This window comes from Manacus candei, unplaced genomic scaffold (assembly GCF_025592945.1).
Source record: "Manacus candei isolate 608988 ecotype Guabito, Panama unplaced genomic scaffold, ASM2559294v1 h1tg000077l, whole genome shotgun sequence".
Taxonomy (NCBI): domain Eukaryota; kingdom Metazoa; phylum Chordata; class Aves; order Passeriformes; family Pipridae; genus Manacus; species Manacus candei.
The window spans coordinates 7,462,457-7,489,435 of record NW_026138125.1 but is presented as its reverse complement, the minus strand read 5'-3'; the positions used below and the strand labels follow the sequence as shown (position 1 = coordinate 7,489,435).

The following is a 26,979-nucleotide window of genomic DNA, read 5'->3' as shown; positions in this document are numbered from 1 at the left end:
AGAGAGAAAACACCAGATCACTGAGAGAAAACCATGCAGCAAACTGGGTGTTACCCTAAGGAAAATAATCCACAGTATTTCCTTACGGGATTCGTGGAAAGCAAAAGATTTCCTGGCCAGCTGAGCTCTGAGCAGAGTCAAACCATGCAGACACATAAAATTAGTCTCATGCCAAAGCAGAGTCTCAAACCAGATGTTACAGAACAAGAAATACCTTTTGGCTTTCAAAGGGTCAGGGTTATCTTTGGGAACCACATAAAATGTTCACTTCCCTAGGAAATTTTAAACGGGTCATGTTCAAGGCTGACTCATCCAGGGGGGTTCTGTCAGACAGGATCAAGGAGCTCTTGTGTGGATCTTCAGGAATATCCCATCCCAGGGTGGGTTGTGAGGGGCTGTGGGGGCGGGGAGAGGGGATCTCTGGGATCAGAGGGATTCCCAGGTCTCTGGTGCAATGGGGACAAGAGAGGACAGTTCCAGCTGTGTCTGTGGGATCCCTCTGGGAAGAACCAGGAGATGGAGTCCCCTCAGTCCCTCTCCACCTGCTGCCCACTCAGCTCCACAGTGGGAATGGGATCAGCTCCACATCCCATCCCCAGAGCTGCTGCTTCCCCTTGGCACATCTCACCCACCCTAAGCACTCAGACCTCTGGATTCTTCAGTTATGGGGCTGAACCAAACACAGATTGGGGTTTTGAACAGCACTAACACCCAGTTTTGTCCTCAGACTATTTCAGTCACATTTTAAAGCAACGTTTTTAGAAACAGAAATCGAAATAACCTCCTTGTTTCAAAACTGAAAACTGGGGTTGTCCCTCGACCACCTGATTTCCAGGCACAAAAGTGATTAAAAAGTGATTTAAAAATAATAAACTTCCCATGTCCTTCCTATTTATCTGTGCATGTGTTTGCTGACTTAGGGCTGACTACAAGAAAGGAAGGATGTCCCTGTTTCCACCAGGACAAGGTTTGTGCTCTGTCAGCCCAGAGCCTAAGCCAAGGCCCTGTAAACACACACAGAGTTTTGTTTAGTCATCTCAGCCCCCAGTTTGACCCTTCCTTGGAAAAATGTCTGTGCCAGGTTTGGTTTTGTAAGACCAGGAAAGGTTGAGAACTCCAGGGTCTGCTGGAAGTGGCTGCTGGGATCACAAGTGTGGGAGAGGAGGGACAGGGATTCACAGCCAGCAGTTGCACTGTGGAATCACATTATGGCTGTGGCTGCACAGCAACCTGACCCAGGACAGGAATGCAACCTTCTCCCAAGGAAATTCAAACCTAAGGATCCTTGGATAACATTTCTAAGGAAGATTCTCCCTTTCTTCAGGAAAATCCCATGTTAAGCTGCTCATTATCAGGGGGGTTTCTCTGCACTGCAACAGAGCTGAGGGGCTTCAGCAGCTCAATCACAGAATCCCAGAATGTTTTGGCTTGGAAGGACCTTAAAGCTCATCCACTCCCACCTCCTGCCATGGGCAGGGACACCTTCCACTAGCCCAGGTTGCTCCAAGCCCCGTCCAACCTGGCCTTGGACACTTCCAGGGATCCAGGGACAGCCACAGCTTCTCTGGGCAACCTGTGCCAGGGCTTCCCCACCCTCCCAGGGAAGGACTTCTCCCCAGTATCCAACCCAAATCCCCCCCCTGTCAGTTCAAAGCCATTATCACAGCTGCAGAATCAGCAGCTCCTGAACCCACTGGAATCAGACAACAACTGCTCATCTCCCTGCACCACTACACACATTTAATCCGATTTTTGCCACAGGTTTGTGCACAAGCACACCCTTTTGAAGGTGAAAACCCCTTCCCAAGTCCTCTTTACTTACCTGCTTGTCCAACTCTCCAAAAACAAGAGCACCTACCTGGGGTTCTTGTTGTTCAGACTCAGGGCGATCTCATTGACGGCGTGGGGGTGGGACATGACCATGTTGAATCCATACTGGGGACAGAAGGGAAAGGAAGTCCTGCTGCAGTTCTGACACCCCAAATTATTACTCAGAAACCAAACAAATCCCACCACCCTGACCAGACCCCCGTGGCAGTTTTTTAAGCCAAACAAAACCTCGTGGAGTTTACTGGTTAAACCGAAATACTTCATTCTCCCACCAGTCCTAAAAAACTTCCAACTCTGGATATTCCATGATCCTACAATTCCCTGCCACTGGCAGAGTTGAAAATACTCCTTTTGGCCATGTCAGCCAACAAAAGGGGTCTAAGAGCTGCCCCTACATTATTTCCAGCCCCTCTGCTTTTCCTTTTCTCCCTCCAGCCCCTTTTTAATTGTGACAGTCGAGAGCATGATTTACTCCCTAAAGAGGACTTTGAAGTTCAGTTGTTGCCACTCTCCAAAAATGAAAACAGAATTCCTTTGGAAAATACTCCACTGGTTATTAGGATTGGGGCTGGTCTCCCTCCCAATCCCTGTAAATCCCAGGGAGCTGGTACCCCCCACCCAGGGCAGAGGGGGGGTTACAAACACCTCCTACACCCCTCAGGAACTCCTAAAAAAGGTGTTCCCCACAGGCTTCCCTTGTTTTAGCAAAAAAAACCAAATCCTTGGAGCTCCCTGGACAAACTGCACAATCCCTGTATCCCACTGGAAAGAAAAAAACCCTCAGGAAAATCAGGTTGGCTTTGGTTTAGTTGGTTCACTCCCAGTTGTCCCATTGCCTTGCCATAAACACTTACTGAGGAAAAACAAGGATTCTTCTGGAAAAAAAAATCTCCTCTTTTTAAGCATTAAGACTAAATGCTGAGACTAATTAGAACCTGATTGGCTGCAGGTTTAATTAGTTAGTGCCCAATGAGCACATCATGCCCAGGCTCACCTGTGCCTTCCCACCTGCAATAAATCACCTGCACAGGTAAATCAGAACTGTGTCCTGCTGCTTCCCATTTTAATAATGAGAATGGAAATATTTGCATCGGTTCTACCTTCCAAATTCACCCCGAACTTTTCCTCCCCCCTCCCAACACTGAAAAAGTTCTGTGGTGTCAAAAGGCAATTAATTACCTGGTAGTTCATTATGGCCCTCAAGCACATGATGCAGACGTGAACATCGTCCTTTTTACTCACTAATCTGGAGTTTTTTAGTGTTCTTCGGCTTGGCAAGGTGTTGTACCTGCAGAGAGAAGCAGCTCTCATCAACCACAGGGCTGGTTTTAGGGGGTGAGAAGGAAGGAAGAGAAATATCCCTCCACTGGGTGAGAAGGAAGGTGTTTCTCAGGTGAACACGGGGCAATATTCATGAAAATGAAGCAGGAAAAGGGGCTGGGATGTTCACACAAAAAAAAGCAGATGTTTGGCTCCACAGACCAGGAGCTGCAGTGCCAGTGCAGGGGACAGTAAATATTCATAATAAAGACATAAACAAGAAATACCACACTGAATTATTGTGATTCACTACTCTCTGACACAAACACCTCCAAATTCCCTCCCTTCAAATGTCCAAAGCAAGAGGAACGAGGGGGGTCGTGGAGCTCTGCCCATGGAGAGCCCACAACCCTCAGCCTTCAGCAACTCCTCCCCTTGGCTTTCATTTTCCAGCAGTGCCAAGATGAAAGAAATCCCAAAATTCAAAGCAGGATTCAATCAAAAGCCTTCTTTCCCCCCCTCCCATAAATATGAATGAATAAATCAGCTCAGGGCACTGCAGGAGGATTTCAGGGCTCTGGGAAAGATTGACCCAGTTTTGGCTGAGAACAGAGGGTGGTTTCAGCTGAATTTTGGGGAGTGGATCCTGTGGATGGGACCAGGATTGTGCCTTGGAGAACCAGGACAGGATGAGGTCGATGGCTCCAAGCTCCTTGGATTGGGGCTCTGCACCTGGAAACTCTGGCAGCTCCTGCTGGGAATGGGGCTGCCAAGGAGCTGCAGCCAGGACTGTCCCACCATCCTGCCTCCTTCCCATGGATCAGCTCCCTGCCCACACAGACCCTGCACCCAGGGACTCCTTCACTTCCCAAATGTCCCTTCCTGAGATAAAAGAGGAGCAGAGCAGCCTTCAACTGGGAGTCTGAACTGGGAAGTGTGGAATTGCTGCCAGTGCTGGCTGGAGAATGTGGAACCACACCACACCAGCCCATTTCAGACATTCATTTCTCCAAGTGAGAAAACCTGGCAATAAAAGGATTTTAAAGTCATTTCTAGTGAGAGATTGTCCCTACAACGACTTATCTCAGCTTTAAACCACTAAAGGCTGCAGACACTGCTTTCCTTTACATTTTAAATCAGCAGATTAATGAGATCTTAATCATGGAACTGATAGGAGAATAAACTTCCTCAGTGCACCAGCTCCTAAATTTCAGAATGCCTTTAGCCATCTGACAGTTAAGAAATGGGGGGAGTCTCCTTAAACTAATAAAAGATGATGATAAAGCCAGAATTTGGCATTTCCAGATTGGTTTCTTCCAACCCAAACTGTGATCCTCCAAAGCATTGTGGGCACCAGAAGGAAGGTCTGAGGTGAAGCCAACACTCCCTCCCTCCAGAGAGGTGGAAAAGCCCCACAGAAACCCAGCAGGGCTGCACAGATCCCATATGGCCCCACCTGCCCCCAGCCAGGAAAGCTGCTGGTTTGGAGCCTGGAGATGTTCCCTGGGGGATCCTCATGAGCAGCTGAACGGGCAAAGCCAGGGGCAGAGGTTGTGTCCTCCTCCCACATCCCCAGATGACCCTCCCCTGGGGACTGTCCCAAGGCACAGCTCCATCCCTGAGCTCCTCTGCCTTTCCCACAAATCCCGAGGCAGTGACACTCAGACCCACAGGGCAGGTTGGAGGGGCCCACAGTGGGTCACCTGCTCCAGCAGGGCCATCCCAGAGCACAGGGATGTGGCCACATTGTTCTGGGATATCTCCACTGAGGGGGACTCCAACCCTCTGTGGGCAACCTGTCACCTCACTGTTCTTCCTCCTGTTCAGGTGGAACTTCCTGGCACCAGTCTGTGCCCGTTCCCTCTTCTCCTACTGCCTGGCATCACCAAGCAGAGCCTGGCTCCAGCCCCTTGGCACATTCCCACTCCCACCCGTGTCAGTGTCCCACTGGGGTGAGACCCAGGCATGGAATCTGCCCTGAAGAGCAGATCCAATCCCTACATTTCCATCCCTTCCCTTCCCCAGATGCAAATCCCCTCACGTGGACCCGAGTGCCAAAAATTCACGAGGAGTTTTTGCACAGCAACTCCTGAACAACAACAACAGGGCAGAGGCTGGAGATGCTTCCCCTGCCTCAGTAGTGATCCCAACAATTCCCAGTGTTTCTGCTCCCTCCCCAGAGCAGGGCAGGCTGCTGGGAGCTCCGACACCTCCCTCCAGCCAAGGGAAGGGTGGCTGAGCTTCTCCTGCTTTTCCTTCATTCCTGGTTCCTGAACACTTGGCTGAGCCCAGCAGCTTGGATGACTCGTTGGGTTTGATTTCCTGTCTGCTGCAGGTCAAGGATTATGTCACCACGAGTATATTTATCCTGCTAATTCAACTCAGATGGTTCCTCTTTTTATTTCCTCGGCCCCTCCTTTAGAGGGGAACCATAAACCTCTTCTCCCAAAAAAAAAGCAGGGGCAGAGAAGCTGAGTGTGTGGAAGCTCCTGCAGTGGATAATGGGTTCCTCCTGCCACTCTGGACCCTCTCACATGTGGGGAAGGAGCTACTCCATAGCTTTGGGACTTCACTGCTGGAGGATGGGGGGAAGAATGCAAGATCCAGGATTTCCACAGCTGGGATTCTGCAGCCATGTGGGAAAACAGACAATCATTAAACCCAAGGCTAATCCTGTGCTGAAATACAGAGTTTTAGGGTTCTTTTCTCACCCACATCTAACAGAAGAACTTTCTGTTCAAGAATAACTCACTTATCATTTTTATTTCCCTAGGGACATGGAGATGCTCCAGGGCTGGAGCCCCTCTGCTCTGGAGCCAGGCTGGGAGAGCTGGGGGGGTTCCCCTGGAGAAGAGAAGGATCCAGGGAGAGCTGAGAGCCCCTTCCAGGACCTAAAGGGGCTCCAGGAGAGCTGGAGAGGGACTGGGGACAAGGGATGGAGGGACAGGACACAGGGAATGGCTTCAAAGTGAAAGAGGGAATTTTAGATGGGATATTGGGAAGGAATTGCTGGCTGGGAGGGTGGGGAGGCCCTGGCACAGGTTGGGCAGAGAAGCTGTGGCTGCTCCTTGATCCCTGGAAGTGTCCAAGGCCAGGCTAGATGGGGCTTGGAGCAACCTGGGCTGGTGGAAGGTGTCCCAGCCCAGGGCAGGGGATGGAATGAGATGGGATTTAAGGTCCCTTCCCACCCAACCCATTCTGGGATTCCATGACATGTGCCCAATCCAATGCAGATTTACAATGCACCACATTAATTCCAATTACAGCTGCTCTCTCCTCTCATTTTTACCTCATTTTCTGCTAAAAAAGCCCCTCATCTCTCCCCTGGCTCCCTGGAGAGCAGAGGGCAGCCCAGGATGGATCTCACCACCCCCCTGGCAGCTGGCCCAGCTCTCCATGGGCTGGGACTGCTGGTTTTCCTAGGGGTTGGGTGGGTTTTGGGTGACATTCCTGCAATTGGATTGGTGGTGGTCTGGAAACTGGGGGGGGTTGTATTATCAACATCCTCCTGATAGCAGAAAGTGGCTTTAGAGGAGGAAGGTTTTGGCACATCCCACAAATCTGGGGTTTTTCTGATCCCTCAGAGCTGATCACAAACATGCTCTGTTACATGAGGAAATATCTGACCAAAAGGATGTTTCCCAGGTCCCTGAGCAGCGAAAGTGTTAATGACAAAGCCCAAATTAAAGGACTGCAGCACACGAAGCCGTGTCAAATTAAAGCCCAATTAGTGAAGGCACTCAAAGCCCATCTATGGATTGAGCTCCCTGGGCCTGGATCCTTCTCTCCTCGTGGAGATTTTGAAGAATTGAAGTTTCTCACTTCAATCCACATTAAAAACTCCAGTATTTGACTGGGAAGAAAGGGAATTTCTAATGGGCTGGGCCTCTGCAAAGGCTGCATTAATATTTATCTGACAGGAGACTCTGACTCTCAGCAATGCTCCCTCTCCCAAAAAAGCAGCAATAAAATCCCCAAAGCTTCAGCCCCTTTTTTATCCTCCTGCCCTCGTTTTGGAGTCGGTTCCCCAAATCCCTGTGCCTCCTCTTCAGGAAAAAGCCCTCAGTTGCCAAGGAAACCCAGAGAGCAGGGAATTGGCAGGGTTTAGCACTGTTAAAAAGAGCTCTGGGAAGGCAGTTGGAGTCGGGGTTGGAAAGGGATGGGCTGAGCCACCAAAGGGACACACAGAGCTCCGTGTCCACCCCAGGCCAGCTCTGGAATTTGGAATTATCCCGGTAAGATTTGACAGCCTTCTCCTTTCTCATCCAAGAGGGAGGAGCACATCTTTCAGTCCAGCTGGGCTGCCCCTGCATCCCTGGAAGTGTCCAAGGCCAGGCTGGATGGGGCTTGGAGCAACCTGGGCTGGTGGGAGGTGTCCCTGTCCATGGCAGGGGTGGAATGAGATGAGCTTTAGGGTCCCTTCCAACTCAAACCAGCCTGGGATTCTGGGATTCCTCTCTCCCATTTCAATGGTTTCCATGACAAAGACAGAAGAGCAGAACCTACAGACACATCTGGGTGTCCACATCCCAGAACCCTCATTTACCACTCAGTGGCAGGGCAGGAACCTCCTGGTTTTGCCCAAAAACATCATCCTGCACACCCTCCTCACTCGATGAGCACCTACCTTGCTCTCAAGAAAAGATTCTATTTCAATTATTTAGCAATTCCACAAAAAATACAAAAACCTTCTTAAAACCTCCCCACTTACCTTTAGCTTTTACTTTTTTAAATACACATCATCCCCAGGTATTGAAAAATACACATTTTCAAAAACATGCATTTTAGAACACAGAGTTAAAAAAAAAAACCCAAACAACAACAAAGACCAATCCAAATGTGCCAATTCCACACAGTTTCTGCCTAAACTGCCCCAGTGCTGAGATGGCTCTGGAGGGACTTGGCTGGAGAACAGGGTGTTAAATCCCATTTCTGTGCCGGTCTGGGGTGTGAATAAAGTCTCCATTTATAACAAAAAGATGAAGTAAGATGGACAAGGACCAAAGGCTCGTGTTTTAAGGAATAAAACTAACACCACTACTTGCAGCACGACAAAGGGAACTCGGATCTCGCTTCCAAGTCAAGCCCGTCTCACGTCCTCCGCGAAAATCCCGCCCTACGGAAGCCACTACTCTGGGAATTCTATAATGTGATACCCACTGCTTGGTACCCTCCTGGGGGGCAGCCCCAATCCGTGTGGATATCAGATTATCTGGCATGGGGAGCAGTGCTGGCCCCTGGCTCCATGCCCTGCACAGCCCCGGCTCCGGAGGACCTTCCACTCGGGACTTACGGGATTTTCCGGCCGGGAGCCTCATCGGCAGAGCCCCAAGTGAAGCTGCTCCAGAGGCAGGTGGCTGACCAGCAGCTCTGGCAGCGTTTGAACTCAAGTTGCTCGGGCAGAGAAACCAATCTGATGGTGTGTGAGGGGAGGGAAGGATGAGAGAGAAGCGTTTGAGAGGGAGAAGGGAATGAAGGGGACATTGAGATGGGGAACCAAACAGGTGAGGAATAAAGGGAGATGTGAGAAAGGAAAAAGGATGGAAGGAAACGAAGAGAAACAATGTAAGAGACATGTAATGTATTCCCGACTCAGGCATTTCTAATCCCAAGCTCTCCTCCCAAAAACAGATGGAACCAGCACAGGGCTCTGCCATTCCTGTCAGAGCAATTACAGAGCAGAGAAAACAAAAAACACTCACAAAAATAATAAATCAACGGCTCAAGTGATTTTGCTGCACTCCAGAGCCTGGATTTCTTTACCAGAGCTGTGCCTGTCTCCTCCTCTCCACTGCCTGAGGGCTGGGAACTAAATTTTCCAGGTACTGCTCCGGAGCCACTTGGGCACTGAGCATCAACCCAAGGGTCACCTGCCTGGCAAAGCAAAACAATCTCTGCTGGAAGGAAAAAGCTGGAAGCCAGTTCTCACTGGCTCCATCTTTTTTGGGACTCTTCTACACTCACAGGGCTCTGTAGCAACCAAAAATATCCCAAGTCAGCCAGCACTCCAGGTAACACTGCTGGAGTCAGAGGGAGGTCCTCACTGGTTTAAATAGTGCAGCATCCAAGGAATGGAACAGCCTTGTCTGTCAGCCACTCCTGGGAAGTGATCCTGCCTTTTCCACACATTAAGCAATAAGAAAAAGGCAGGATTGGGAAAGAGAGACTCCGTAGCAAAGCGTGGGGTGGTGGGAGAGGGACACAGGTTTGAAGGATGGAAGTGGCCTTTCCAAAAAACAACGGCTCCTGTTGGTGGCAGCGTGGAAGGAACGTGCTGCTGGAAGAGACGGGACACAGATGAGAGCCCCGGACTGGCTGGGCCCATGGAAACCTTGAGACATGTTTTGGAGCAGAGGAATGGCTTCCCCTGTGCTTTGTAAGGGGTGGAAATGCATCCTCAGGCCATCCTGCCCTTGGGAATGGGCAGAGTTATCCCTGTCCCTTCCCCAAGTGTGTAACGCTGTCCCGTGTCACTGGCTGGGCACTTCCCACCTCACACCACCAGCACAGCCACACGTTCCCTAGAAATGTCATGGCTCTGCTGGGAAAAGCAGGAAGGTGGAGGATACCCCAGTGGGAGAAGGTTCCCCATCCCACGGCCTCGTACCGGAGCGTGGAGTGCCGGCCCGAGCGGGAGACGCTGTTCCCAACCGGGGAGGGCAGGTTGGTGCCCCTGTGCAGGTCCTCGATGGAGCGGCTCCAGGGCTTGGACTTGTCCATGGAGTTCTCCACGCTGTTCTCCAGGCTCTCAAAGTCAAACCTGAAAGGGAAGAGGAATTCCAGCGCCAGGTCAGACACGAGAGATGCCCCGAGTTTTCCTCCCTGTGGGTTTGAGGGGAATCACAAAGTCATGGGACAAAGCCAAGTCTGACGAAATCAAATGAAAAGCCCTCCAAGACCATCGAGTCCAACCGTTCCACCAGTTGTTCCAAGGGCCCTTCCCACCCAAACCAGCCTGGGACTGTGTGATCCCTGAGGTTGGAAAAGCCCTCCCAGTCCATGGATCCCCCCTGTGCCCAATGCCCACCTTGTCCCCCAGCCCAGAGCATGGCCAGGCTTTCCTGGGACACCTCCAGGGCTGGGCCTGTAGCAACCCACCACCCCAAACATGTATGAGGTAAAGGGAATGCTAATGGTTAATAACATTCCTTATGTGATCCAGTGAAATAGTGATGGAAAAGGAGACCTAAAGACAATGTGGGGCTTGAGGGACACAGCACAGTCCAGGGAAACGGGATGAGCTCCAGAGGGGGGAAGGAAATCCCAGAATCACAGATTCTTTCAGGCTGGAAAAGGCCTCCAAGAGCATCAAGTCCAACCATCCCCCAGCACTGCCAAGGCCACCATTAACCATGTCCCCAAGTGCCACATCCACGTGGATTTTCCACCCTTCCAGGATCAAACAGCTCCATATTATTCCACCTCAACACAACACAAATCCAGCACTGGCTGCTCTGCCCAGGGAACAGCTCTGCCTTAAAGGAAAGAGTGGGAATGCTGGGACCCCTCTCCACTTCATCTCAACAAATCAGTTGTCCAAGCACTGGTTTGGTTTCCCCCAACACCGTGTTGGCCTCACAAATCTCCCAGCACGTGCAATAAATCACCATCATCATCCCAGCCCCTTCCCTGCCCCTTGTTCTGCTATTCCAAGCAGGAATTCTTGTTCCCTTTACAGCTTTGGAGGTTGTTACTCACGCTTACCATGTCAGGGGGGAAAAACCCAGCCAGTCACTTGCGGACATTTGTATAAATTTAGGAAGAGAGTCTTCCTCTAAACACTTCTTTTAACTCTGCACAGTTTTTTCCAGTTAGTCACATTTTAAAACATATAATTTCCCCTCATTAATTTTTCTGCAAGGCCACCAAAAATCCCTTTTCTGTGCAATGATATACCATAAATGTGAGGGCAGCTTTGCTAAAAATAGATTATCAGTATCTTAACCTAAGGCTTCTTTTTAGACACTTTTATATCAAAAAAATCTGCTACAATACCCTGAATTAATATGGATATAATGTCCCGTTCCTGGAAGTGTTCAAGGCCTGGTTTAGTGGAAAGTGCCCTTGCCCATGGTAGGGATGAGCTTCAAGGTCCCTCCCAACTCAAACCAATCTGGGATGATTCCATGATAATAAATAAATTAATAAAATAAACAAATACTTGGATTCTCTGCTGAAAATCTACTTCCAATTCTGTGACATAACAACTCATGAAAGCTCATTTTCCCACTCTGCTCTCAGAACATGTGTCATGATTTATCACCCACACAACTAAATAAACGTGACCCCCAGCTACCCAGATGTCAGAAGAGAAAAAAACTGGGTTTCCAGCCTTCCCAACTTGCAAAATGCCCCCCCTGGAACTCCTCCTGTTTTCCTGGAGCACATCTGCTGCCCAGGACACCCCAGCTCTGCCTGTGAGCAGTGCCTGGGGTGTGGATGTGCCCTTTGAACACAGCAGGAACACAATTCCTTAGGGTTGGGCACCGATTCCAAACCTCTTTCCAAGGGAGCCTCCAGCCTTCCACACATTTGTTTTTTGCACCCCTGAGATGATCAGAGGCCAAAGCTAAAAAAATGTGTCAGTGCAGTCCTGGAGATAAAAAATCTCAAGGTTTAAATTCAGGCTTGGGGTGAAATAATTCCAGACTCAAGTTACCATTTTCTCTGCTCTTTAGACCCAGAATCATGGAATTATTAATGCTGGAAAAGGTCTCCAAGATCATCAAGTCCAACCTTTGAGCAAACACCCCCTTGGCAACCAAACCACGTTCCCAAGTGCCACATCCACTCATTTTTGAAGTGGTGACACCCCCACCGTCCTGGGCAGCCCCTTCCAATGCCTGACCACTCTCCCAGTGATGAAATATTCCCTAATATCCACCAGGATCGTGTATTTTCTGGCAGGAAAGCCCCAGGAATGTGTTACTCACGTGACTGCATATTGTGCAAAGGACAGGTACTCCACCAGAACATCCAGGCCCTTGTTCTCCTCATTCAGGAACTCCCTGACCCACCTGTTAAAAAAAAACAGCAGAGCCTTTCAGGGCCTTTGGGAAGCCACTGGAATTCTCAGATAAACTGGACAAGCTGCACCACTGAGCAAAACCTTAATTCTCACTCAGGAAAAAAAAAAAAAAAAGGTTTTTTAAAATACCCTTTATTATTTAGGAGACTTTAAAAAGCAGCCCTTTAAATGGTTTTACAAATGTACTAAACCCAAGGGGGTTTTTTTTTGGGATGGTCACCTCCAAACACACAAAGTCACAGGGACCTGGCTTAGTTTTTATCACATCTTGATCTCTGAAGGTCTGTAAAAGCCTGGAGGCAGCACAGCAGGAAAAGAATAATCTGATGGATATCCTGGATGTGCATCCAGCAGTAATTCTGCCTTCTCTTTTTAAAACCTATTAACCTGTTCCAGTGAATTTTGGCCCCTGAGTTTCACAAAAGAATTCAGAAAAGTCAATTATCTTCCTAAGATTTTGAAGATGCCAAGTGAAAGTTTGGAATTCCATCCATTTAGGGGCAAAGCCAGGAGGCAAAGAGGCTCAGCCCAGCCCAGCTCAGCTCTGAACCCCAAGCAGGGCAGCAAATCCCCCTGGGAGTGGGGAGGTACCACTGGAATTACTGGGCATCCAGGGAGGGAAAGGGAGCCCCAATCTCCCAGGGTGGGAATTCATCACCTCTGAGTTATTCTGGTCTTCAGGCTTTGAATCCTTCTCTGTTTACCTGCTAAAATAACCAGTCTGGTGTTCAATAAAGTGGATTTTGAAGCTCATCCTTCAGCCCAGTGAAGCAAATAAATGAACATTGGTCCTGGAGCCTCTTTGCTTGAGCTGGGGCAGCACCACAGCTCCTCTTGTACATCCCAAATCCACGGGGCATCATCCCAAATCCACAGGGCAACACGCTCAGGTGCCTCAGTGCTCTGCTGGGGAATCCTCAGTGTGGGAAAATGAGGTGGGAATGTCGAGGGGAATGGGATGTCTGACAAAAAACCAAACCTCTGGTGATTCTTTGGCTATTTGAGAGGAATTTTCTGCTTTGTGGAAGAGAAACCCTGGTAATTTTACTCCCAGCCAGGCTTCATGAACTGCACCATGTTACAGGCACTGAACAGCAGGGGGAAGTTATAAATAAATAAATAAATAAATTTAGCTCTATTATTATTCTAGACACAACCACGTGCTGAGCATGAGCAGAAGTTGCTTCAATGTCTCCTCAGCCTTCACAGAGATGTGGATGAACCTCTCAGGAAAGGATTAAAGCTGAATTATTCTCCTGAGGATGCCCAGCTCTGCTCAGCTGAGCCCCACGGGCTTTAACAGTCAAGTGCCATCACTGCTCGACAGGCAAAGAGATGTTCTCTCAAAGACATCCATCAGCAGATGTTAAAAAATAAATCTGAGAGCAGAGGCACCAAAATTTCTTACCCAATGTGGTTTGTCCTTAAAGAAATTTCCAGTTCTCGCAGCACTTGAGTCGACTCCTGGACTCGCCTTCTGAACTTCTGGAACGGAGTGAGCAGCAAAAACATCAATTAGAGTCATGGGGTGCTATTAAAGAATATCAGCATCTCAGATTGAATAAAGAAAACAGTTCCCAGGTAAACTGAGAACTCTTCCAAATCCCCAGGAACGCAACAACAACACTCCAGCAGTCAACAAAAACACGCGTGGAGAAACCACTTCTGTTCCCAGGAACATTCTGGACTTTCCAGGATTAAGAAAATTAAAAGCCTGCAGATAAATAAACATTTTTTTATGAAACAAGCTTTGGTTCAGCATCAAACTCTCTGTTGAGGGCTAGAGCAGATCCTCTCCTTCCTCTGCAAAACCAGGTAGAGAGAGAGACAACGAGGTCGCCTCCTCTTCCATCTGGAGAAGGATTGTCTTCCTCTCCCCTGCCCGTGGAAAAGTGCTAAAACACCTGGATAAATTCTGGCACACCCTCATTTTTGAACAAGGGAAATGAGAGCCAAAGTGGATGAAGAATGAGAAGGGATATTGGGAAGGAATTCCTCGCTGGGAGGGTGGGCAGGCCCTGGCCCAGGTTGCCCAGAGAAGCTGTGGCTGCCCCTGGATCCCTGGGAGTGTCCAAGGCCAGGCTGGATGGGGCTTGGAGCAACCTGGGCTGGTGGAAGGTGTCCCTGCCCATGGCTCAGACACAGCTTCTCTGCACCTCTTTGATTAGCTCAGAGCACACAAACCCAGCACCTTCTCCCCCCCAGAGCTCTCACATTGTAACTCCAGCAATACAAAACCTTCCCTCCCCAGAAATGAAGGTCAAATATTGATGTTTAAAGAGGCAGATGGTCCATGGGCTGGGAGGGCACGGCAGGAACTGTCACCCCCAGCAAGGCCAGGCTGCTCTGCCACCAGAGCAGGGAGCAATCAGAGACTCATGGAATATCCTGAGCTGGAAGGGACCCACAGGGATCATCCATCCAACCCCTGGCCCTGCACAGACACCCCAACCTCTGTTCCTGAGTGTTGTCCAAACCCTCCTGGAGCTCTGGCAGCCTTGGGGCTGTGCCCACTGCCCTGGGGAGCCTGGGCAGTGCCCAAACACCCTCTGGGGGAAGAAGCTTTCCCTGAGATCCAACCTGACCCTGCCCTGGCACAGCTCCAGCCATTCCCTGGGTGCTGTCCCTGGTCCCCCCAGAGCAGAGGTGGTGCTGCCCCTCCTGAGGAAGCTGCAGACCCCTGAGGTCTCCCCTCAGTCTCTTCCAGCTGAACACTCCAAGTGCCCTCAGACCCTTAATGACCCAATTTGGTGCTTAACGAGCTCCAAGAGCCAGCAAACTGCAGCTGCTTTAAAAAACCGTGTCATTTCAACACCTTTTTATTCCCTGCTCCAAAACTCAGCTCAGCCAAAAAGCAATTGTTTTCCCGGGAAGAGCCATTCCAACCCCAATTAGGAGCTGGAACAACACACTTCCAGCAGCCTGGAGCCACCTCCTCTTGGCCACGCTGGGGATCAGCAGCAAAACCACTGACACCACCTCAATCCCAGCAATAATCCCAGTAAGAGGAGCTCTCCCATCTCCATGTGTAAATCTTTCCATCCCACAGCCCGGGCTGAGGAAAGGCTGCGGGTGACACGGAACAACATCACAAAGAGGAACTCTGTTATTTCTAGGGGTTATTTTTAGGCCCCTTTGGGTTTGTCATTGGTCATGGGACCCTCAGAGAGGCATCAGGATAAGAAAGGCCTCAATGTGGGCCTCAAGGGAGCGAAGCCAAACACTCCATGAACCTCAAAACCCCTCAGGAGGAAAAACACAAAGACCTTGTTCACCGGGTGCTCAAAACAACTCTGATCGGCCCCCGGCAAATCCAAAGGTTTCCAACTAAATGGGATCCTACTAAATGGGCTCCTCCTCATGGTCAGAGGCTCCAACAAGAGGAGCACTGTCCCAGGGCACTAGGAAACACGAGCTGGAGCACAGGGCACTCCATGTCCCCTGCTGCCACCCCAGGGATGGAGCAGCACCTCCACGGAAGCCCCGTGTCAGGATCCGTGTTTTCCTGCAGGGCTTATTTCTGGCAGCACAAAGCTGGGATTGTTGAGGACGAGGCAGAGCCAGTCCAAGGCAGGATTGGATGTGCTCTGCTGCCTCTTTTTGTTGTTTTCCAGAGGCTCTTCCAGCTGTCCCACAGGATGTGAGCTGATGGCCAACGGGGTTAAATCCCAAAGGTTCAGCCATGGACTTCTAAATGGGATGAAAGTTTACTGACAGTCTAAAATCCTGGAGGATATTCCTAAGTTTGCCCTGTGAGGGACTGGCACAGGTTGCCCAGAGAAGCTGTGGATGTCCCTGGATCCCTGGGAGTGTCCATGGCCAGGTTGGAGCAACCTGGTCCAGTGCTCACAGCAGGGGGTGGAATGGGATGACCTTTAAGGTCCCTTCCAACCCAAACCATTGTAGAATCCTGTGATTCCATGATTTTGTAACAAACCCACCAGAGCTGGGCTTAGTAATCTCAGAACCAGCCCCAAACACATCCCAGCACAGAATCCACACTCAGGGACACACGAAGGTCGAGTGAAGTGTCTGAGTCTCCCACAAGTGATTTCCAAACTATTTGGGATAAAATAACAGGCAAAAGGATGGAGGAGGCTGTGCCATGTAAACACAGCCCAGAGGGGGTGAACTGTGCCAGCTGCACTGAACCTCTGCCCTGCAAATCCCCAGGGAAAAGGACTCCCAACTCAACACCCCCTTCACAGGGGTGAGCAAAGTGCCCTCAGGCAGCGGTTTTAATCCCTGCCCACACAAGAGCCAGGCCTGGAGCTCAGCTCAGTGACAATTTGTCCCATTTTTATTGGAGTTGACGCTGTTCAAACAAGTTGTGCTGTGTGTCAGATGGTCCTTTGCTTTCCAACATCTGCTGCCCTCCCCGAGCTGTGAAAACTGCAGCAAATTCCCAGTTCCTTTCGGAAGGGAGACTTTGCAGGGGATTTACACAAAGGCAGGAAGGAACCTGGACCCCCAGGACCATCCTGGATGAGGGATGAGGGACAGCAAGAGGAAACAGGATGCTCCTCACCTTCCTGGTGACTGCTGGGTCCAGATAGCCCTTTAATTTCTGGATGTATGTGTGTGGAGGATTCTTCACTTGGAATCTTTCCTGCAAAGGAGACAAGAATAAACATCAGCCACTTCAGAACATCTTTTGTATTTACTTATTCTATATATAAACCACATGCACACACATATATTTGAAGACTATATAATTAGGATATAGTTTGATATGTACATGCCTTATATTCCTAAGGATGTAATTTATGCACATATGATATGCATGCAAATAAAATATATTTATATGTATCTTGATAGTCTGAAATAGGATATTTATATCAGATGCATAAAAATACATGTTACATATTCAGGGACAATTGTGAATTTTAATTACACAAACAAACACACACATCTGGAGTTATGGGGTTTCTGCTCTGCAGGAGAGGAAGGAGAAGGGATAGAAAAGTGGATGCAGGTCCATGTTTGATTGAAACCATCACCACAAAAGCCAAGACACCTCTTTTATCACTTGGGAAAAGCCCAAAACCACATTGCATGGGCATGGGAAAAAAGTCTCATCATTCCTTGTTGGGATCACAGGAAGAGTAGCATTATGAGCAAGAACAGTTTATCCCACCAAAGCTGCTGGGAAACACGAGCTGTTCCATGAGGAGTGAGCTCTGTCCAAACCTGTGAAGAGCATTACCAAAAGTCCTGATACTATTTGTATCTTGGAAGAGTTTTAAAACTATTCTGCCCCCCTCCCTTGAGGAAAGACCTCATACCAATTTCCTCCTGAAATGTCCCATTTTATAACTGTTATCTGAACCCTCCCTTTATTAGGTCAGGATGCAGTCTTGACTACATTATCCCAAAGTTATTCCAGAACGAACAGGACTCTTCTGCCCAGTCACCAGAACTGTCTGAACACCACAAGTTCTTCCTGTTTTTATCTTGCTGTAAAAAAAGTAATTCATGGTGGTCAGCAGGAAAAAATGAACACAGGAGCCTGCCCTGGTCCCTCAGCCCTGCTGAGAGCTCTGAGGACACGGAGCAGACTCGTCTTTCCTCTTTTCCAACCGAATTCTTTTTCCAGGCACATTCACACCTACGGGCCAAACACGGCTCTGGAATTGGCATTTCCTTTTTTTATCTAAAAAACAGTCCAGAAAATGCAAAGTTCTTCACTGACAGCTCCTCTCTGGCCACAGTGACACCGACAGGGCCTGTCCTGCTCCATCCTCCCCCGGCACGGTGTCCATGGCCACGATTTCCTCTTGGCTCCACAGCACGGATTCCTGGAGCCAGCCTCCTCTCAGATGGTTCCCATGGCTCAGACAGACCCTTTCCTGGAATCACAGAATCCCAGGATGGAAGGGACCTTAAAACCCATCCCATTCCACCCCCTGCCATAGGCAGGGACACCTTCCACCAGCCCAGGTTGCTCCAAGCCCCATCCTGCCTGGCCTTGGACACTTCCAGGGATCCAGGGGCAGCCACAGCTTCTCTGGGCAACCTGTGCCAGGGCCTCCCCATCCTCCCAGCCAGGAATTCCTTCCCAATATCCAACCTAAATTCCCCTCTGTCAGTTTGGCAGGACGCTGCTGGGCCGTTCTGAGTCAGCCTTACAGCCCCCCCAGGACAGCGAGGTTTTACACTGGGCATAAATATAAGTTATTGAGCAGCATTTTCCACCCATTAACCCCTTTTAAAGCTCCTTCCCACTGGCAAACAGACAAAAAAGCACTTTGTAAATGAGAGTCTGGGCCATGGTTGGCCAGTAAAGAGCTGTGGAGGTACCTGGACCTCAGAGACCACCACCAATCCTCATTTCCCCCCTCAACAGTTCCATATGAGCTCCAGAGACACTGCAGCACTTGAATAAGCCCATCATTTCCTACAAAACCCACCAAGGTCGAAGTGTTCTCACTGTGCCACTTGACATTCGTGCCCAAATACTGTTCTTTGCATCTCCAAGTGGTGGAGCACCGAGCCAAAGGTCACAGAATGATCCCAGAAGGGTTTGGGTTGGAAGAGACCCGAAGGATCATCCACTTCCAACCCCCTGCTCCTCCTGACAGCAGCATCCCAGCCCACCAAGGCTCCACCTCCCCTCTCCCATTTACCCCTCCCTTTTTGGGGGGTTCTCTCCTGCTGGGTTTAGTCTAATCCTCCAGAGGAGCTATTTTGCTCTTAAGGATTTATTTCTCTTCCCAACTAATCAGCTGCTGAAGTGACAGGAGCTTTTCCCAACTGCCAGTTTTAATAGTTGGAGTCTTCAAAATGAAACGTTTAAGGAGACTCAACGAGCACATTCTGCAGTCTGGACTGCAGATACTCAATGTTTGTGTTTATTTTCTTAAAACCTGGCTGTAATTATGTATTTATGTAATAATCTCTACAGCAGTTTCAGTTAAAAAGATGCTGCTTATTCCCATGAAGTGGAATCCTTTGGGCTGAAGGATTTTAAAGCCATTATCCACAAAGAGCAGCCACCAGCAATGCTTTTCCCTAACAAGTGACCAAGAACCACTTGTGGGAAACACCTCCTAGTCCTGGAAAGATTTTTACAGCCCCTTAAAGTGGTTGTTTGGTGGGGGTTTTTTTCTGGTTTGGAAAGCCATGAGGGATTAGCCTTTAAAACTGCCCTTTCCTGGCTGTGATGACTGTCTGGGTTTATCCAGCTTTGACTGTTTTACATTAGAGGCTCATTAAGAAGCTGCCAGAACCAGGGCTTGGTGCTGTGCAGAGAGGGCAGCCCAAGGCTTCCTGAAGCTTCTGGATCACCCTCAGTGCCTGGTTACAACTCTCCTGCTCCCAAAAAACTGACTGGGAGCTCCCACTGGAGCTGGGAGCTGGTTGGAGGCTGGTACTCCTCTTCCCATGAATGCTGTGGAGTTGGAGTCCTCTCATGGTCCTTCCCGGGAGCGTCCCCACAACCACAATTCCCAGCCAACACCAAGGCCCTGCTCTGCAAAACCACGTGCCTCAGAAACCAGAAATAAAGAGGTAAAAGTCATTGCTTTCTCCTGTCTGCTCCCCCTCTCCACTCCTGGCAATTCCCAGCTGCTCCCTGGCCAAACCTGCTCTCGAAATCCCGATTTTTATGGCGAGGCTTTGACACTCTTTGAAGGAGGAGGGGGGAGGTTTTACCACACACATATAAAGTTTAAACCCCAGCTCTGAGTGGCCAAACTTTGCTCAGCAAACAGCCTAAGCCAGGGGGTGACATCACGACTGGGACGTGGTGGCTTCTCCTCCTGGTCCTGCCAGGATTGAGCCGTTCAGACACAACAAAGTTAATCCATCCCGATGGAACCTGTTTTATCTCCCATGTGTGACTCATGTGAGCACCAACATTATCTGCAGCCCTGAGAGAGGCAGAGCAGCAGTAACTCACCACTGCCTTTGTCAGCCACCTACAAAGCAAACTAACTTAATTCCCGAGGATAAAGGCCCCTTTTTCACTTGGAAAATCCCCGAGGATGTGGCTGCCCCATCCCTGGAAGTGTCCAAGGCCAGGTTGGACAAGGTTTGGAGCAACCTGGGCTAGTGGAAGGTGTCCCTGCCCATGGCAGGGGGTGGAATGAGATATCTTTAAGATCCCTTCCAACCCAAACAATTCCATGATTCTGTAATCCAGGGAAAGAGCATGAATGCAGCAACACAACACGCTCCTGTGCCTCTTTTATCACCAGTATCCAGAATTAGCCCTTTCTTTCCAGATGGATTCAAAAAAATGGGGGCTGGGGGGGGTTACTTCAGCAGCCAAGAGGAAGTGCTGGATTTCTGCATTTCCTCTTCCACAGGATCCCACAAAGACCTCCATGCATCCCTTGGTCACGCGGATCTGGAAAACGTATTAATTCCGTAACCAGGAAATCGTGGCTTTTCCAACAACCCTTGGCTTCCAAAAAACATTCAGGACATTTTTCTGCATCAGCACACATGTTATTATCATCATTATCGTTATCCTTGCTAAGCTGTTTCATTCCTAGGATTCACAAATGCTCGGCGAGCACACGGAGCGTCCGATGGGATCGGAACCCCACAGGCTGTCGGCGCCTGCTGGGAGAGCAGAGAGCCCATGGATGGAGATCACTGGGGAAGGAGATGGACAAGGCAGGGCTGGACACCAGTGTCTTCTCCTTCCTGAGGCACAAACACATCATAAAGGCGGTTCATAATTCCCACAGAGCCAGAGCGTGGCTCGATCCTGCCCCGAAATCCAGCCAGGCCCACCAGCAGGACAACATGGCACGTGTAAGTCTCCTCATGGAATGAGACGACAGCAGCTGATCATCTCTGCACTGATTAGGAGGCAGAATGAGCCATTTCCACCACAGTGACTTTCCTGCCAAGCCAGGCCACCAGCACCTCTGGAAGGGACCCAGCCAAGCTGTGTGAAGGAGGGATGCTCCAAGGCTGGAGATCAGCCCCACCACACCGAGCCTTGGACCCCCTGTGCCTCATCTCCAACCACTCTATCCCTCTGTGTTTGATGTTCCTCAAGTCTCCTCTCAGGGCCACCCAGTCAGGCAAATGAAGCCAGTGAGTGTCTCCAAGTTCAACAGAGTCCACTAAAACACGTTATTTTCTCCCCTGTATTTCCCCACAGCAGGGGAGGTTCACTGAGAGTCACTATTGGGTTTTTTAAGAAAAGGCTCTCAACCCAGAGGTGTAAATGCAGCCCTCGGAAAGAGATGGAAAATGCTTGGTTGGATACTGGCAAAAAAGTCTGGATCTCTGTTGCCCAAGGGTCAGTGGCACCCCGTGGTAACATGGCCTCTCCAGCACATCTCCGAGGGGAGGTTTGGGGCTCCCCTGAGAGATTTGGGACAAATAGGCAGCACAACATTCCCACAAAACCCTGCTCCTCACTCCATCACCATCCATGGAGATCCAGGGATCCCCTGGGCAGAGCTGGGGGTTCACCCAGCCAGGGACTGGCACAGCACAAGCTCCTCACCTGGGGCTGTGCATCCAACATTCCCACACGCTTCCCAGTCACATGTGGAAACAACTCCTGACGTGGCACATGGAGCCCCCCCAGGGCACCCAGAGGGGCTGGTCTGGGGTGAAATTTCCCCCAAAAGAGGCCTGGAGGGGTCAGAGCCCCCTGGAGCAAAGCTGAGGGGTGGCACAGGACCCCACCCATGAGCTGCTGGACAAACCCACCAGCACCCCGTGAGCTCCATGTGGCCACCAGCCCCCAAACCAACCAGCCCCCAAACCAACCAGCCTCCCTCCAAACCAACCAGCCCTCAAACCAACCAGCCCTCAAACCAACCAGCCCTCAAACCAACCAGCCCCCAAACCAACCAGCCTCCCTCCAAACCAACCAGCCCCCAAAACAACCAGCCCCCAAAACAACCAGCCCCCAAAACAACCAGCCCCCAAAACAACCAGCTCCAGCCTCCTTTGGGGGTTGGAGAACCTGCTGAAGCTCCCCAGTGGGGATATTCTGGGTGTGAACCACACCCCTTTCATTCCAGCCCCTCAATCCCCACACCCCTCCCGTGCCTGCAGAGGTGAGGACGTGGTGATGCCCCTGCCACCATTTGCCATTAGAGGGCAATGAAGAACCTTGGAAGATGTTCCCAACCTCTCCCCTCGGCATCCCTGTCCCTCTGGAACACCTCATGGCACCCAGCTGGGGAGAGAGGCCTCGAGGACACCAAAAGAGGCCTCGAGGATCCCATTTCCTGGCTTTCCATACCAAGAAACAGCATCCACTTCCCTGCCTGGATCCTTCCCAATGCCAACCCCACAGATGACCAGCCTTGACCCTCTCCAGGGTGGGCAACAGGTTTCCTGGCTTTGCTCTTCTCCTCCTCCTTGCCCCCTAAGCAGGGGTAGGGAGCAAGCTCTGAGGACACCAGTGCAATGCTGAGATGCTTCCAAGGTTTACAGACAAAGGAACACAAAATTCCACATGGGATGAGTCCTCCACAACCAGCCCTGCAACCCTTACAGTGATTCACCAAGGAGCACATAATCCTACTCATGGCAGATTATTATGATTATTCTTATCATTATTATTATTACTAGCATCAGTAGGAGACCTGTAGCTCCCCACTCTTGTTAATCCCACTTTTGCAAAAGTGAAAGTTCCTTTAGGGAGCCAAACTCTCTCTAATATTCTCAAGATATTCCACATGCAAACATCCAGGATCTGATTTTCAGACTACGTAGAAAATATCACTGCAGATCAATCTCTGGGTACTGTCTCCTTTCAAATATAAGCTGGAAACCAGCACAGGAGTCAAAGAGTTATTTCCCTCAAGCTGTTCCATTCATTTACAAGCAAAACCAGGTGAAAATGGTGTAGGGGTTGAAACCAAGACAAAAAAATACCAGTGAAAATATGCCCCCACACCAAACTCAGCCACTGTGCACAAACCCTGCTCCTGGCAGTGCTTTTGGCCCCGGAATTCCAGGGACACAGATCAATATTTCACACCCCATATGCTGCCTTTCCGTGCTTTTCCCAACACCTGCTCAGGATGATCTGATTTAGAGGGGCTGGGACTGACCCCAGAGAGCCCCTCTCTGCTCAGGAGTGTCCCCCTGGATGACTGGACATGGGAAGGGTGGCACATGGTCACCTCCCCTCCTCCTCCTCCTCGCAGTGCTGGTTCCATCAGCCCTGAGCCGCTTCCCTGCCTCTCCAGGCGATGGGAAGCGGCCTCATCCCAACCCGGGGGTGGACTGGAGTTGTGCAAGGAGCTGCTGAGAGCCACAATTACTCCAGATTGCAGATTTCCTTCCCATCTGCTCAGCCCTCCCATCCCCGAGCTCGGCAGTGAATCAGCAGCAGCTGCACAGGGTGGATCAGCTCCGAGGTGGGAATTTGCACATCCAGGCTGGGATCAAACTGCTTCTGCCTGTCCTGCTGCCAACTCGGAGCAAGGGCAGCACACGGGCTCCAGCACGGAGCTCACACTTCCCTGAGCTCTGAAAACACCCAGGAAACAAATCACGGAATTACAGAATCCCAGAACTGTCTGGGTTGGAAGGGACTTAAACCTCATCCAGTGCCACCCCCTGCCATGGGCAGGGACACCTTCCACCAGCCCAGGTTGTTCCGAGCCCTGTCCAACCTGACCTTGGACACTTCCAGGGGTCCAGGGGAGTCCACAATCACTCACAGTAGTTCCTGCAATTTTTCAGTGTCTCACTAAACCAAAACTTTAAATAGGTCGAGCTTTACATTCTCTGCACAGAAAACTCACGAGAAAAGAGCAAGTAATTCTTCATTCAGCTCTACTTTAAGGTACCCCTGCAATGGTTGTAAACTGCCAGAGGGTAGGGATAGATGGGATATTGGGAAGGAATTCCTGGCTGGGAGGATGGGGAGGCCCTGGTACAGGTTGGGTAGAGAAGCTGTGGCTGCCCCTGGATCCCTGGAAGTGTCCAAGGCCAGGTTGGAGCAACCTGGGCTGGTGGAAGGTGTCCCTGCCCATGGCAGGAGAGTGGGACTGGATGGGCTTTAAGGTCCCTTCCCACCCAAACCAGTCTGGGATTCTACAATTTTTTCAGAGGCTCCACCACTGTCTCAGCTAAATAGGAAATGTCCCATACATGTATTTATCCAAATATTCCTGATCTCCCAGCATGACTCCTGCCAAACTCCCACCCTGGTATTCCTGTGTTTTATATTCCAATGAACCACCCTCCTTTTCCAGCCCTGGATCAATTATTTCCATCAGCCCTTCCTGCTGCACTTCCCGGCAGATCCCGATTTTGCTGCTGGCTCCCAAATGCACATCCCACCTTTTCCACACTCCGTTTTCCCCAGCAATGCCACTCCTGTTTATGCACCGTGGCAGAGCCAACCTGTTAATTGTTGTGTGCCCTGCCAGGCCTGCCCAGCTCCCACACAGAGATGCCTCAGCATCTGTCGCTGCCTAATCCGAGGTTGTCTGCAGCCTCTGGAGGTGAACAGGAGTTCAGGCTGCATCACCAGCCTCCTGTGCCTCAAGGTGACAGCTACTGCTGGCAGGGACAATGCTCGGGACGTGGGGACCCAAATACTCTCTGGATTGAGAGAATTTGCTCACGACACAGGTCAGGACAGACCCGACTGAGAGGTGACTGCAGGGGCAAAATCAGCAGCACTGGGCACCCAGAGGACACACAGGGTGACTGTAACATCAGAGGGGCAAAAAGAAAGGAATTATTATGAGTAGGCCAAAGAAATGAGTGTTTCAACTCCTCAGCACTGGTCCTCTGGGAGGTCCCTTCTCAGCCCAGGGACGCTCCGAGGAAGCAGTTGGTGCTCTCAGTGAAAACAGCTCCCAAAACCCCCCCAGAGCCCCCTCACCTGGTCACAGATGAGCTCCCACTTCTTCTCGTTGTCGTACTGCCGCAGGAGCCGGGCCTTGTCGGGAGGCAGGTTCATGGAATTCTGTGGGGAGAGGGAAACACCCGTGAGGGACCGGCGGGCAGGGAAAGGCCGGAGCGAACCACGGCGGCGGGGCTGCGGTTGGGGAATTGGTTCCTGGGAGCTCCTGGTGACAGAATTACTCAGAAAAATCTCCTCTGGATGTTGGTTTTGGCCCCAAAAGCACCAGTGAATCACGGGGCACCCGGGGGCAGGGCTGGGTGTGAGGCCACGCGAGGTGAGAGAGAGAGGACCCGGTCCATCCTGAGCTCCAGTTTCCTTTTTTTTAGGAAAACGTTCTTCCCTGTGAGGGTGGGGAGGCCATGGCAAAGGTTGCCCAGAGAAACTGTGGCTGGATCCCTGGAAGTGTCCAAGGCCATGTTGGATGGAGACCCAAGCAACCTGGGCTAGTGGAAGGTGTCCCTGCCCATGGCAGGGGGTTGCAACAAGATGGGCTTTAAGGTTCCTCCCAACCCAAACCATCCTGGGATTCTATGACCAGCCACCTCCATCCAGCAGAAAGGACAGGAATTCCCTGAGCTGCCACAGCACAGGAGTCACCTCCCATCCCAGAAGGGTCCCTGGGGTGCTCCAGGTGTCCTTCCCTTCCCCTGAGCACACTCCTGAGGGACACACAGTCTCCCCTGCAGGCTGGGGGCTGCACAAGACCACTTCTCTCCCAAACAGACCATGAAATGCCATTTTATTGTATTCCAACAATTCTTCAGGTTGTTAAACGTCACCACCTGGACCTTATCTCGGTACCAGAGATCCCAGGGGTGGGACTGCTGCTGCCCAACCCCCTGAGATAACAATCCCAGCCTGGGAAGGCCCAGAGTCAGGAGGAAGGGGAGAGGCAGCAATTAGGTGATGCCTATCGTTTGCTGGCTCCTTTGATGTCAGCACAGATCTCCTTCCACCCTTCCAGGGGCACTTCTCCAGGGAAGGGCGGCACAGGCTGGCCACTGGCTCCCAAGGCAGCTTTCCACACCTGTGCTCCTGGAGAACTGGGGAATGCAAACCAGGAATGCAAGCACCAGGGCTGGAGAGGATCCCTATCGGCCCAGCAGCACGGAGCAGGGGCAAGTGCTTGGGTGGAAAACTTGCTGAGCACCTCTTGGTCTTCAGCACCTCTTGGTCTCCAGTACTTTTTGGGCTCCAGTTTAAATTCCCAGACTGGCCCCAGCTATGCCCAGTTAACCCCTGAGGAGCACAGTCCATCCAGGACTGCTCCCAGGGTATGAGGAAGAGCCAGCTGGTCCCTGTGTGTGTAGTGCAGCAGGAATCAATAAATCCATGGCTTGGTACCAAACCTTCCCTCCAGGATCACACCCCTTCCCAAGCTGTGCCATGGGCAGCCCTACAGCTTTATCACAAGAGGATCCTCAGGACCATCCCAGACCCACACTCTGCTACACCCCTGAGCCCAGAGCTCCTCTGTTTCCTCACACAAACCCCATCCCAGGGAAGGGAAGAGGAGGGATGTGGACAGTCTGAGCTGCCACCAGTCCCACCAAGAGCAGCTGCCAGGGTCAGACACCCCAGGTTGCTCAATGGCACCTGGAAAATCAGGATTTCAATAAACCCCTGGTAGGACTGCAGGTGCCCAGGGATGCTGACCACACTGCTGGGCACCACAACAGCCAGGAGAGCCCTGGGGGATGAGGGATTCCTGAGAGGGAACTGGCCACCCATGGCAAAGATTCCCAGCAGGGTCTGGGTCTGAGGTTTTCCCTGCTCAAATCCCAGTGCTTGGGTCTGACACAGGACACTTCCCAGGGCTTTTCCATCTCAGCTGAGGGTCTCCCCACTCCCAGCCAGCCCTGGGGGCAGCAGTGCTGCCCTGACCCAGCTCCCTCCCAGCTGCTGGTCCAGCTTTCCCTCTCCTTGGGTTTCCTGGCTGGAAAGCGGGAGGGCTCGGTGTGATAGGAGCACAGGTGGCATGTCTTCTCCAACCTGGAGGAGGCTCAGGACA

The 26,979-nt window shown here is 50.9% G+C and overlaps 1 protein-coding gene across 1 annotated transcript in view; it reads right to left on the bottom strand.

Moving 5' to 3' along the window:
- The window catches only part of FMNL2 (formin like 2), a 123,531-nt gene that overhangs the window by 30,904 nt on the left and 65,648 nt on the right, over window positions 1-26,979 (bottom strand). The window contains 7 exon segments of the mRNA XM_051810154.1: window positions 1,859-1,935; window positions 3,010-3,118; window positions 9,698-9,850; window positions 12,024-12,107; window positions 13,527-13,603; window positions 16,647-16,727; window positions 24,945-25,028. Of these exon segments, the coding sequence (XP_051666114.1) occupies window positions 1,859-1,935; window positions 3,010-3,118; window positions 9,698-9,850; window positions 12,024-12,107; window positions 13,527-13,603; window positions 16,647-16,727; window positions 24,945-25,028 (665 nt within the window).